Raw genomic sequence first — 14,994 nt, forward strand, 5'->3', positions numbered from 1 at the left:
TCCTATTCCAGAGTGGAAGGGGTGAAGCTTCACGCATTTTTGGTAAAATCCTGTCCAGGATCTTCTTGCTGACGGATCCGATGTCAGACTTGGTTGGGTTAATCAAACGGACCGACGGTTTATTTTCGAAATGGTCTTTGTGGTCTTTCAGGGTGAAGTGTGGGGACTTCACCCTCAGGGGTTCGGTTCGGTCATCGATTTTAAGGGAGGTGGCAATCTCTTTCCCGGCTAAATTGGTTTCAGTTAACGCTGCGTCGTCTACTTTCTTGTACTTAGCTGTGATGGCGTTATCGGCTAGTCTGTTGTAGGTATCCGGAGTCACCACGTAAATATTTTTTGTCTTGTCCGAAGGGACATGGAGGTTCTGGGAGCTTTTCATTTTCGAAAGCTTCTCATTCAGTTCCGTTTGGAAAGGTAGGTTGACTCTCCTGAATTTGATGTTTTTTATCATGAGGAATACAAAAATCGCCACGATAGGATAGTATTTACATTGGAAAATGTATAAATTCTACAAAATCAGCACTCCTGCTTACTAGTATGAACATCATCCTGAGCCAGTCGTTGAAGGTAAAAATGTCAATATCCTCTGGGATTTTCCAGTCAGTTCCAATAGAATGATCCAGGCTAATCCACCAGACATAGGGAGAAAAAGACAGGGAGGAAAATACTTATAGACTAATAAATGTAAGTGTTCTCACTGATGAAAAAAATATCTGTAAAGGAATTTGACAAATTAAGTAAATATAATGACCTGGAAATTGAAATACAAAAGATGTTGCATCTTCAAGCGAGAACTGTTCCTGCTATTGTGGGTGCCCTAGGTATGATAAGAAAGGGATGTCAGAAGCATCTAAATAATATCCCAGGAGAACCATGTCTCAGAACCTAATGAATTATAAGATGTTGTGGGATTTTAACATTCAGATTGACAGGGAAATAGAAGCTAGACGGCCTGATTTGGAAGTAGTAAACAAAGAGAATAGAAAGTGCCAGATAATTGACTTTACAGTCCCAAATTATGAGAAAGTAAATATGAGAGGTATAGAGAAAATGAGAATATATGTAAACATTATTAGCCAACCTTTATAAAAGCGTTAGAAATTACTTCCTTTGGAATCTTTAAACGACCATTTGGAAACGTTACAAAAAGGCTCAACATAAAGCGATAAATTACATTAGCAGCTGAAATACATATTTCACAGTAGGCCTGTTTTTGTCTGTAATTCACTGTAATATGGATTAAGTAATAAAGTTAAGTAATGCATCAAAAACCTTTGTTGAACTAGTTTTTTTTTTCTTGTTAAACAGAACACAATTGGCTTATGAGATCAAAAGATTGTTTCGATTTTTTATTCTTTCTTTAGCCATTAAAATACTTTTTATTTCTTTCTTTAGCCATTAAAATACTGCTTCAGCTGGGACTTTGCTTGCAAGAGTCGATTACATTGAACCTATGACTTAATATAATACTTCTTTTATTGAACTATATTTTTCGAATAAGTTTACTTTTGAAGTAAAGAAAGTGTTTGTTCTCGACGCACACAAACGCACATGTATACATACATATATATATATATATATATATATATATATATATATATATATATATATATATATATATATATATATATATATTATTATATATATATATATATATATATATATATTGTTATATTTCGGAATGGTCATTTTGCCAGTTTAGCCAATAAAAACAAACGCACTATATATTTGGTGTTACTTTGCTTCAGTGTTATTTATTTTTTACATTAATCTTAATCTTATTTCGGCCAGAGTTCTTTCGTCACACTCCTGTGACTGCATCAGTGGTCCTTTGTTTTCTTCTTTCTTATTTGTGTCTCTCCTTACTAACCGTCAGCCATTTTGTATTTCTATTGTATGTCTTCATTTGCATATGCTTATATCTCTATGTGCGTTTATGTTTATTTAGTGTGTGTATGTGGGGGATGCCTGTAATATTTTATTGGCTAAACTGGCAAAATGACCATTCCGAAATATAACAATATCTGTTTCAACACACGACTTCACATAAAAAATCTTGCACAACAAATATTTAAACGTATATATATATATATATATATATATATATATATATATATATATATATACGTGTGTGTGTGCGCGCGTGTTTAGATACATGCATGCATACATACGGCATTGTTTTCGTTAGCTACATTCCAAAGATGGGGCTTTGTATCTGTGTTAGAAACCAGCTCATTCTTCAGAAAAAGAATATAAAATGATTAAATGGAGAACACACACGAAAACACCCACACACATATACACACACATACACACACTTATACATGCATTATGGCTGCCCCCTCGTTATCGAGTATGGTCATTGCACGAAGCTTAACTGTTACTGGTGCTGTGATCGAATGTGACTTTTTAGCCCAGCTAAAGATCTACAATATCTTGTACAGAATTGGCAACTAAAACCTTTACCGGTAATAGCCGGCTGTAGTTGTAACTGGGCTTCATGTACCTTTGCATGTCGTTTAAGTCCTCCTGCCGAATTGCACTCTCTTCCACATGCCCGACAGATATTAGAATGGTGTGTTACACTACCATCAGTGGCCAGGTTGCCACTCATCTGTCTCGCTTTATGACTACGAAGATGACTCTTGAGTCCAGCTTTACTGAGGCTGGGTCTTGCACAGACACTGCATGTCAGCATCATAGGAAGACCCTTCCCATCTGGAAGTGTAACAGCGATGCCTATGAGCTACTCGAGATTTCTCAAAAGTTGCTGTCCCCTCGTGCACAATCCTTCTCCACCTGCTACATTCAATAGTATGCCTTCCCATGTGTCAGGAGAGATGCAAGCATCTATTAGGGAAGCTTTCAGCAAGTCCTTATACCTCAATTTTTGGTTTATGTGGAGGTCGTTCTCCTTTAGCTAACTCTCCATAAAATAGTTTTGGCATCCTTGAATCCTTTATCCTGACCAGATGACCACACACACACATACATACATGCATACATACATACATACATACATACATACAGACAGACAGACAGACAGACAGACAGACAGACAGACAGACAGACAGACATACCGCAACTCGAAGCGACAAATCACGTATTTGGCGTGGGAGACTATCGAAAATACGATGAATACTATCTCCAGCTTTGAAGCCATAGCTATCAGCCTTGTTAAATAACTGGTCATTCTTTAGATGAAATAACTGAAGGAAACTTTCATACAAGATCGTAGTGATGTTCAACTGAAACTTGAATTTACCATGCTGAGAGTCACTACAAACAACATGGCTGGACACAACATCAACAACACAACCGAAGAACAGAATGGAAACAACAGCTTAACAGGTAAACAGATTCTTTCTAGCTGTAGCTATAGAAGAAACTGTAACTACAAAATTCATATTTCGTGGAGTTATGAATTGAATACTGATTTATTTAACTGTTATAAAAGAGCGAAACAAAACCCCAATGCTGGATATATGAATTTATTGAAATCATATTGGGATGATCTGCATAGAGAACTAAATCATTTCACTGCGAAACAATTATGCTAACAAGCAACATTTGGAAAACATGGGAAGAAAATTAGTGAATGTAACTTTATTTAACAAAAGATCAGAAATTAACCTTTTTCCCAACACCACGTGGTTTCACAATTGGCCACTTTCCAACAGATTCTATATTATCTGCCAGCCAAACTACATTACTGCCCACTACTACGACAAAGGTAAATAGCAGATACAACGGCAATGATTGTTGTAGTAGTAGTAGTAGTAGTGTAGTAGTAGTAGTAGTAGTAGTAGTAGTAGTAGTAGTAGTAGTAGTAGTAAATTGGAGAAGAGTATTTATTGCAGTGTAATGAACCCTCATTCTGATAGATTAACGCCTGTCTATATGCCCTGTCTACTACTGCAAATCAGTACATGGACGACATTCAAAAAGTGAACAAAACCGAAACGAGGAAAATGCCGTCATGGGTTTTGAAGACAGAGAAAAAGATAGCTGATTTACGGAAGACCATCAGCCATGTGATGATGCTTATTGCATGTAAACAAACAAATCACTACACGTCTCACCAACAAAACGTAAAGAAGGATATAGAAATGATGTTTGGAGATAGCAAAAAGAGGATACTCACTTGCAAACTGATCGCCCTCAAGCAGGAGCTAAAAGCTGTTAGTGAGAAACTCCAAAATCAGAAGAAAATAACCAAGAGAACAACAATAAACAAAAAATTTTACCGGAATCAGGCAGCAAAGTAATGAGTATGAGAGGAGAAGCGGTGAACATCACAGAAGCTCCTTTTAGGAGAAGACATAGACTCCTTCTGGAGGAAAATCTGGAGCGAAGAGAAGGCGTTTAACCAAGATGCTCTGTGGGCGGAAGAAATTCGAAGTTATTGTCCCTACATTACACCCAGACAAAACTGATATCCAAATGCAGAACCACACACATAGCAAAAACTACTGGCTAATTACATGCCAGGACTCAATGTATAAAATATGTTTAAATTCCTTCTTCCAATACCATTGTGAAAGTGATAACATCATCACAGCAGAACAATCAGCTAGGAAGAAGGGAGTCAGGAGATGTGCTGAGCTATTGTTAATAAACAAAACTGTAATGCAGGAGCATAGGAGGGACCTCATTTCAATGTGGCTGGACTACAAGAAAGCTTTTGGCTCTGTTTCCCACTCATGGATGCTAGAAGCCCTTCGACTTGCTAAGGTTTTAGTGAACATAGTCAAAGCCATTGCTGACCTGACTTAATCGTGGGCCACTATCTTGAATTTAAATACAAGGAGTGACAGTATTATCACTGATAGAATATGGTATCACAGAGGTATAAAGGGGACAGTCTTTCTGTGATGTTGTTTATACTTTCTTTAAACCCCTTAACATTCATATCCAGGATTTCTGAAGGATACCTCACTGGTTCACAAGGAAACAGAAATACCAAAATTACAAACTGTTTCTCTGTTGATGAGATTAAAAAGAGCCTTGACCTGGTTACAACATTCTCAACAGATATAGGGTAGGAGTTTATGCAGGGGAAATTTTGCTATATGGTTGTGAAAAGAGGGAAAATTGTAAAACAAACTAACAACATCTCTATCATTGACTTAACTGTTTCTCCTGTATCTGACGAGGAATGTTGCAGGTACCTTGGAGTAGATAAAAACATATCTTACGATGGCAAGAGACGTGTCACTAAAGAATATTTCAACCGAATAAAAGAAATTTGGACCTCGGAACTCTCTGCATTCAATAAAACTGTCCACAATGTGTTTGCAGTGCCAGTACTCATGCCATCATTTGGGCTACTTGATTTGATCCGAGCCACTGATGTTAAAGCCCAGAAGATACTAACAAGCACACATAATTTCCACATCAACAGTGACGTAGACCGCCTCTACTTAAAGCGAAAAGAGGGGGACAGAGACTTAACATCAATTCAAACTGCCTTTGAATGTCATATAACCCTTCGGCAACATCTTTTAACTGCCAAGTGTCGAAGTGCATCCCTTGATCAAGCTTGCATACGTGAGGCTGATAACATCACTAGACTTGGAAGGCAGCTCCTTGAGTAGCATTCTACCGCAACGTATCATCAGATGAAAGGATCAGGGTATATGAGCAGAAAACCATGCATGGGTATATTAGTAGAACGCTCTGGGATCATAGTAACATTGATCATCAAAGCAGTCTATCATGGACCAACAACCAGATTACCAACTTTCACTTTGAAGGGTATGTCTTTGCAATCCAGGAACAGGAAATATCAACCAAATACCTGATGCACAAAAGGGACAGAGACGTAGGAAAAGTAGTAAAATGGGATAATCGATGCAAACTTTGTGGACTTAACACCGAAGACATCATCCACATCATAAGCAGTTGTCCGAAAATGTCATCACGGTATTATCTACCAATGAGACATGATGTTGTAGCTAGGACACTGTATAATGAGATCCGTCGAAAGGGTAACCACGAGGCCAAAGAAATAAGAACCTACAGTATGGTAGAAGCTATAGCCACTCATAATAAAGAGGAGTGCTGGTTGAATGTCCCTGTAAAAATCTCAATAAAATGTAAACACAACATACCTGACATAGTAATTTGGGATAGAGAAGAGAAATTGTGTACAGTTGTGGAAATCAAATGTTAACATAAAGATAAAGTCAGCAATAAAAAATATCTACGCTGAACTATTGAGGAATTTAGGTTTATAGTAAATATTGGAGCACTGGGATATGTAACACTACCTAAATACAAATCTTGAAAAATTAGACTTCTCAAAACCAGAAAGGAGAAAGCTAATTCGAAGGCTACAGAAACAAGCCATCAGTGGAACTGCAAAAATCTGTAAAATTTTCCAGAAGTTTATCATTTAAGTATATATGAGAATATCTAGACATGCAACTTTATGCATGAGAATACATGCATAAAACAAAACATGCAAATCCGCACATATATATACATACATACAAAAATACCCCATAGATGTTGCTGAAATTCCAATGAAGTGGCCTTGGATCTAGGTTAGAAACCGGCTCTTTCTCTCTTGGCGAGAAATCTTGTAATAGAACTGAATAATAACATGCGTACATACATACATACATACATACATACATACATACATACATACATACATACATACATACATACATACATACATACATACATACATACGTACGTACGTACAAAACGAACAGCTTCCGCCCATCGACTTTCACTGACAAGGCATTGGACAATCAGTGACTTCAATAGACGATACTTATGTAAAGTGCTCCGCTGTGAGAACAAGCCCGAATCTAGGTGGATGTAAAGTGAACTTCTTCACATCCACCACTTTGGTTGTTCTTCATATCGATTCTACTTTACTCAAATAACAAACATTAACTATTTACCACACAGTGATCAATTCTTGTTCAGTGTACTATCTGAAATGGTGAAACTATGTACCAGGGTATCAGTTAGTGTAATGATATAAGATTAATCTCACAAAAGTTAGTAACAATTATTCGTTAGAAACCACTAAGCTTTCTTTTAACCTTATCCCCATTTTCGATTCATTTTATTACGCATGTATCTGCGACAGTGAATGTAGTTAGTGACCTTTCGGTCGGTAGAGCAGCACATTATTGATTGACTTCGCACATTTTTTACCAAACTACGGCATACAGATCTGCTGCGGAATTGATGTATGCCTATGAGTTTTACTTTTGGACCTAGTTTTAACAAGATCAAATATTATGCAATCGATGTCTATGCGGCAGCAGTTCAACATTTAACATAACCATGTTAATCAATTATTTCACCAGACAATTAATATTGAATTGGAATAGCAGACAACATTACAATTTAATGTTCAACTTTCCAAATCGACCGTTTCTTTCTGTCGCACTGACACTAACTTTCGCCAGTCATTAATCTCATCTTATTTTCTTTTCCGTTCAACAATAAGCATTAAATATAGAGGGCATATTTATTTCGATTTGATAGAATCGGCATCAATTCTTCAGTTAGTTTATACTGATATTCATTTACTTGAATTTGATATAACCCCTCTGTACAGGCGTACAAAGTCAGCGTTCACAATTTTATCCAGCGTGAATTTTTAATCAATCAGAAATTTATAGAAGCTTCCCATAATACTGCTAGTGTGTAAAGTAGTCCAACAGAGAAAATAATAGAAGATAAATTATTCAACCATGTTCATACTAAAGTGCAGTCATAATCGGTTTTATAAATTTTCCAGTCAAATACAGAAGTTTATTTAATCGACTAACTACACCCAACAAACTTTTGTTGTTGTTGTTGCTTCTGATGATGATGCTATTGATGTTACTTGCGATTGATGATTTTTTTTACCTTGCCCACAAAGGGCTTTAGGACATTTGTGTGGCTATCCCATTATTCTGGGGCGAGACAATAACAATTATCGAAGACATTGAATACATTTTTGCAAACAATATTTACTAGTGATTCGAAATGGTCAAGTCTTGATGGCTAGAAGTGCTGACCATAAATGTAGTAGTAATAAATATGATCTAAAAAATTTTGAAAATAATATTGAAAAAGTTTAAGAAAAACAAAAAAAAAACAGAAAAATGTAAGCGAACAATCATACACTTGTATAGAAGTCATTCTCGCTTTAATAATCTCTAGTCTCGAAAGTTTGAAGTTTAGTAATAAAGCAACAAAAACAGCAATAAATCTTTTACTGATGTTGCGAACCAGAAGAAAACACTGGACATGAGTAACCTTCAGGTGCGGTATGTACAAAAGACAACACTTTTTGCCACGGAAATGGCAGGAATGAAAGTAACTGTTTTACGCAATACAGTAAATAATAACAATAATTATTGTAATAGTGACAAGAATATAAATACTAGATCTACTGACGGTGATGAGAAGATGGTACAAAGTAGAAGTAATAAGACCAATAGTAGCGAGTGGACCAGAGGTAGTAATGGGAAAATTAAGGGAAAAGATGATGGGAGTGGAAGTGGAGATGTTGTGAGAAATACTGAAAATACGAGCATCGAAAACCAAAGTACGATAGCAAACAATAATATCAATGTTAAAACTAATAGGGAGGACAATATAAACAGAAATTACAATGATGATGATGATGATGATGATGATGATGATAATGATAATAATAATAATAATAATAATAATAATAATAATAATAATAATAATAATAATAATAATAATAATAATAACCACACAAATGGTAGTAATAGGAATGAGGATAAACTATGGAGGATAAAGAGAATATTCATTAAATAAATTATGTTTTGAAAAGATCATAGTCTACGAATGCACGATAGTAACCCATAATAAAACACTATTACATAGGACGTTGCGCAACGACTTTTAAGCTTCATTATTTCAACCACAACCCGTTCGGAATTAGCGAAATTATAGCATTTCTATAATGAACTCTTCAGCAAGTTCCCTAGATTACTTTAATTCTATAGTGAGAGACAATGGTCAAGATGGGTACGATGCCTAAAAGATAAATGCAAGTTACCTAATCCATTATTTTTTTTTTGTAATTTTTTGTAAATTCATTTGATTTTTAAAATTTTAATTTATCCTTTTTTTAACCAAACATTTTATTCTCTATCTACTATCCACTCTTGCTGGTGCTTTCTTCACCTTCTCATCATATTATTCTTACTGCTGTTTTTTTTTTCATTCCATTTACCCTTCATTTTTACTTAAATAGTTCACTCCCAATATGAGATTTTCCCGTGATGTGATCAGCCTGGTGCGCTTTTGATAGAGGACGTGGATTCCACCGAGCAGAAATCTTCGTCAGAATATTCTCAACTCACTCAAGAGATATGCTAATAGCATTGCCCTTTTGATTTGTGGTCAATCGCCTGTCATCCATCAGCATGTGGTGAAAAACGGTCAATGTTTTCTTTGGTGGTGGCTTGCAAGCTGTCCAGACCTTGGGTCATCTTCGAGACTCTCCCTTCCCCTCCTAAGTTCAGCTTCCCACTTTTGCACTGTTTATAAAGCTGGAGCGTCGTCCCGTAATGTAGCAACCATGTCAGCATAAATATCGTTGGATATTTTCTGCAGGTAATTGATAACACCATGATGCCAAATTTTGTCGATTTTCAAGAGAAATCGCTACTAGATATATTTGAAGTGTTCTCTGAACAGTCAGATGTCAGTTTACCTAAAAAGAAACAATGTAGTTATTAACAAGTTGTGAAATTAATGCATGCAAGATTCCATGGCTCTAGCATCACTCTTTCATAGTCAGCCTATGAAATTTTGAGCCCACCCTCGAACGTACATACATACATACATATATATATAGACAGATAGACGGACAGACAAACTGACAGACAGACAGACTGGCAGACAAGCAGACAGACATACATACATACATATGCATTATTTACAATTGACGGATATTTGTCCTCATCTTGTTTGTTGTTAACACAACGTTTCGGCTGAAATACCCTCCGGCTTTCATCAGGTGTCTTCGGAAAATTTCGAACCTGGGTTCTCATTCCTAAGGTATTTTTCGATGTTGTTATTATTATTATTATTATCCAGGACACTGCCTGGAATCGAACTCGGAATCTTGGGGTTAGTCGCCCGCGCTCTTAACCACTACATCATATTCCCACGGACATATGGCGTAGTGGTTAAAAGCGTGGGCTACTAACCCCAAGATTCCGAGTTCGATTCCAGGCAGTGACCTCAATAATAATAATAACAACAACAACAACAAAAACAACATCGAAAAATACTTTAAGAATGAGAACACAGGTTCGAAATTTCCCGAAAACACCTGATGAAGGCTGGAGAGTATATCAGCCGAAACGTTGTGTTAACAACAAACAAGATGAGGACAAATATCCGTCAATTGTAAATAATGTAAATAATGTACATAATTCCTCATCTCTTAAATATAGAACTGTATACATACATATGTATGTATATGAATATATATGTTCGTATTATGTGAATGTATGTATGTATGTATGTACGTACGTACTTATGTATGTATGTATTTATGTATGTATGTATGTATGTATGTATGTATGTATGTATGTATGTATGTATGCATGTATGTATGTATGTTTGTTTGTATGTATGTGTGTGTATTGCTTCATGTACCAAATTTTAAACTTTAACCTATTAATATGACATCCTCGTCACAATATGTTGTATGACGCATGGTTTTAACCCCTTTCGTATATTGTATACAAGGGATAATATATTGTTCAGTAGTGTAATCTTATTTATATTGCATGCTTTCACGGCATTACCGACCGCATGTGTGCTAGATATGTATATAAAGAGCTTTGTTTTGAGTTTGTATTTTTTTTTAAATTGAGCGTAATCTAATATGTATGCATTAATTAGGAATGTCCTTTTCTGCATATTGTGCATAATTGTAATTCATGAGGTTTTAGTAATGCGTGGTTGTGCCATTCCCAAGGCGCCTGTTATAGCGATTGTCTCTGTTTTCAGTCACCACCTTCTAGTCCTTCTCGTTTCCAGATCTTTATATTTAAATAATTTCTCCATTACTCTTAAATATATCTTATCTTTTATGGAGACTGATATTTCAATTAGAAAACATTTCTATTCCTCTGGGTTCCATGACAACAATATCCAACAGATTCTCCTACATCTCTCTGTCTATGTGGGTGAGGATATGCTATAGTAAAGTCGCTTTGTCTTTTATGGTGTATATTTATAGCACCTCTTTGTTGGTATTTCACAATGTTGGCATAATTTTCTGTCTATAAAATCCCCAAATCTGTCATACCTGTAGATAGATTCTATTGTTTCTTGACTGAGACTGGCAGTCAGAAATAATGTAGTAATATTTCTTCCCCGCTTCCAAATATGCTGACTCATTGTGCTGTGTGTGTTTGTGTGTGTGTGTGTGTGTGTGTGTGTGTGTGTGTGTGTGTGTGTGTGTGTGTGTGTGTGTGTGTGTGTGTGTGTGTGTGTGTGTGTGTGTGTGTGTGCGTGCGTGTCTGTCTGTGTGATTTCTGGTAGGAAGACTTTAGTAGTGTTCAACAATCATGAATCAAGAATCCTTCAGTCAATTTTGAGTGTTGCACAACAGACAGTTTAGTAATTTTTCTATTTCCACTCCATACAAATTTTTTCACTATTGGCCGCGTAGGGTCATTTCTTGTCATAGTCTAATCATGACATCTTCTATCTGCAATTTTAGCATAGTTTTAAACTTTTTCCCGATTTCTGTTGTTTCTCTTTTCGCCTCCGGATTGTTTTTCACTTTAACCTCTCTTTTGTATTCGTTGGCTTCCTTAAAAACAGGAATCAGTATTCTATTCACGTTTGTATTGGATTTCTAAAGCATATTTTTGTAGTCCTAGATTAAATATTTGATAATAGTTTTCCACTTGCATTAGAATCCTACCTCCCTACATATAATCTTTCTATATTAGATTTTTGAGTGGTGTTATGTTATGTTTCTGTCTAGTCTCGCTAATTTATTTAGCATTTGTCTGACAATATCATAACTACAACTTATTACTGGAATTTAACTCTGTTTTATGTATTAAATGAATGTATCTATAATAAACTTTTCGTTTCATTTGTGTGCCATGTATGCTGAGCCATTTTTCGTAAGTCTATGTTTTTTCTGATTTTCTTCTTTCCGCTTCTTTATATTACACCAAACTTTGATATCGACAAGATAACAAATACCTACGAGTGACAGCCAGTAACTTAGGACAGGCAGTGTTACCATCATCATCATCATCAAGGTAGCGAGCCAGCAGAATCGCTAGCACGCCGGGCAAAATACTTTGTAGCAATTCTTCCGTCTTTACGTTCTGAGTCTAAATTCACACGAGGTCGGCTTTGACTTTCATTCTTTCGGAGTTGATAAAAAAAGTACCAATTGAGCACTGGGGTCGATGTAATCGATTAGTCCCATCCCTAAAATTTCAGGCCTTGTGCATATAATAGAAAGAGTTATTATTATTTAACATTGAATAGGCAAAAATGTTTTTGCAATAATGCGTTCCGAGTTCAAAACTCACAAGGACAGCTTTACCTTTCGTCCTTTCGGGGTCGTTAAAATAAAGTACCAGTCAAAGACTGAGCTCCACAGTATCGACTAAACGCCGCTTGTCAAAATTTCTGGCCTTATGTCCCTGACATTCAAATTTGAATTCAATATTTTTCTCAACCGCAGCAGATATACTTTCGTTATCCTTTCGAGGTCGATGAATTAAGTACTAATTGAGTATTGGGGTCGATGTAATCACCTATCCCCCTCCCCCAAATTTCAGGCCTTGTGTCTTTAGTAGTAGTAGTAGTAGTAGTAGTAGTAGTAGTAGTAGTAGTAGTAGTAGTAGTAGTAGTAGTAGTAGCCTTTCAATTGTTTCCATTCCTTGCCGAGTGTCTTCCTGACACCTAGGACAAAGAAACTCACTGTATGCATCAGTAGGCCATCATAAACATACCAGGTTGTTCCTTTACAAAGTCATGTGATAGAAAAAAAACAAAGAATCTCCATATTTTGTAAGAGTTTGCGGCATGTCTCTCTTGAGGCGGCCTACCTATTGCATAGTAATAAGCGTATATTACTTCTTTATACTCTTTCTGTGGTGGTTGTGTTGGTTAGTTTGGACGGCTCGAAATGGGACAGTTCCTGTTCAAATGACCATCCAGGTGCTTATTTGAAGAAGAGTTTGTGCCAATGGATGACGTTTTGACTGGCTCTCTCCTGAGGGACGCGCTTCCAGATTAACCATAGGACAATCTATTTGATGTACTGTTTTAAGTTTTCATTTTGTCCCGTAAGACATTTTTGTGCGACATTGATATTATTAGTATTGAGCCCTGTATAGCTAATGTAAACACGGTTTTATTATTGTTGGTGTTGTCGTTGTTGCTGTTGCTGTTGTTGTTTATGTCGTTGCCTAGCGTGGTAGATGGAACGCCAAACTCCACAAACTCTTAATGAAGTGCCTTGTTACATTTAGTTCTTCCCTATTACTCTACGACCAGTTTCGTGGCTCCGTGATTGGATTAATAATTAAATTAGTACTCTGTTATTTGATTTACCTATTGTAGTATAGAACAACTAATAAACAGTACGATGTCTTCATTAGCAAGTCTACGTAATGATTGGAAAACCGAATAGCGACCGCATTTGCAGTTGACGAAAACGGCCAAGAGGCTTACGAAAACCGCTTCTAAAGTTATCGTCCCATAGCTACCGAGAAAATACTGAGAGTCCTACGTTTATATTTTTTGCAATAATATATATATATATTTTGAGCACGCGAATTTGTTAAAAACATTGAATAATTTTTCACAAGCAAACGTTATAACTGTCTCTCTGTATGGGGATAAAGGGATAATAATATAAATATCATACACTAAAGATACATTGGCTTATCCGTCCATCCCACCCACCTCAACACCTTTGGAAATTTGTGTTTGAGTAAGAAATCATATTCATCATTGGTAGCAGCAGCGATGATGATCATGATCATGATGATGATGGTGGTGGTGGTGGTGGTGGTGGTGATGATGATGATGAGGAGGAAGAGGAGGAGGAGGAGGAAAGATTGCTGATAATACTGCTGCTGCTGCTGCTGCTGCATAAATATAATTGTGTACCTCGAATTAGATCCGAGATATGAACGTGCCGAGAAATCACTATACATATGTCATATTTCCATTAACACTTCCGGTTAAAGCGACGTGATCTGACATTCTGTGTTTGTTCAGTTGGCGGTGTTCGTTTAATGCACCTTGTTGTTTTCTGTTCTTCTATAAAGCTTGCAGCAGAGTCGAGTAGAAACCCTATAATAGTTGGTACACGTGTTATGCAAGCAATATATCTTGTCTGTAACTAGATGTGTATGTAGGCAACAAGTACGATTTTGCAGAATGCCACAGCTGTTGAATTTCATAAATACAGGACTGTGACAACTGGCAGATGTGAAGCTGATGGAAGATATAAGTGCATATTACGGCAAATGCATAAACAGATGATAAGTCAGTCAGTCAGTCAGTCAGTCAGTCAGACAGACAGACAGACAGACAGATAATATAAATTATATACATGTGTGTGAGAGTGTGTATGTGTGTGTGTGTGTGTGTGTGTGCATGTGTGTGTGTGTGTGTGCATGTGTGTGTGTAGAAGGTTGAAAAGGAACACACGAGTTAATATGTATGGAAAAAAGACAAGGTAGAAAATGCTAAAATAATTTTATAAAAAACCTGTCAGTACCCGTTTCAGTCATTGAGACTTTTTCAACTGTAAGTATGGAAAAAAATTAAATTACTTTTAATTTTTCCAAGAATTTAATTCTTTTCCATAGTTTCAGTTGAAAAAGTCTCAATGACTGAAACTGGTACTGAAATGTTTTTTTATAAAAATTATTAGCATTTTCTACCTTGACTTTTTTCCATATATATATATATATATATATATATATATTATAA

The 14,994-nt window shown here is 36.2% G+C and overlaps 1 protein-coding gene across 1 annotated transcript in view; it reads right to left on the bottom strand.

Moving 5' to 3' along the window:
- Positions 1-9,647: 9,647 nt before the first annotated feature.
- Positions 9,648-14,994, bottom strand: part of LOC118762458 (sodium- and chloride-dependent glycine transporter 2-like) — a 56,451-nt gene continuing 51,104 nt past the window's right edge. The window contains exon 3 of the mRNA XM_036501035.1: positions 9,648-9,709. Coding sequence (XP_036356928.1) covers positions 9,648-9,709 — 62 coding nt within the window. The remainder of the gene's footprint in view (positions 9,710-14,994) is intronic.

This window comes from Octopus sinensis, linkage group LG1 (assembly GCF_006345805.1).
Source record: "Octopus sinensis linkage group LG1, ASM634580v1, whole genome shotgun sequence".
Classification (NCBI taxonomy): Eukaryota; Metazoa; Mollusca; class Cephalopoda; order Octopoda; family Octopodidae; genus Octopus; species Octopus sinensis.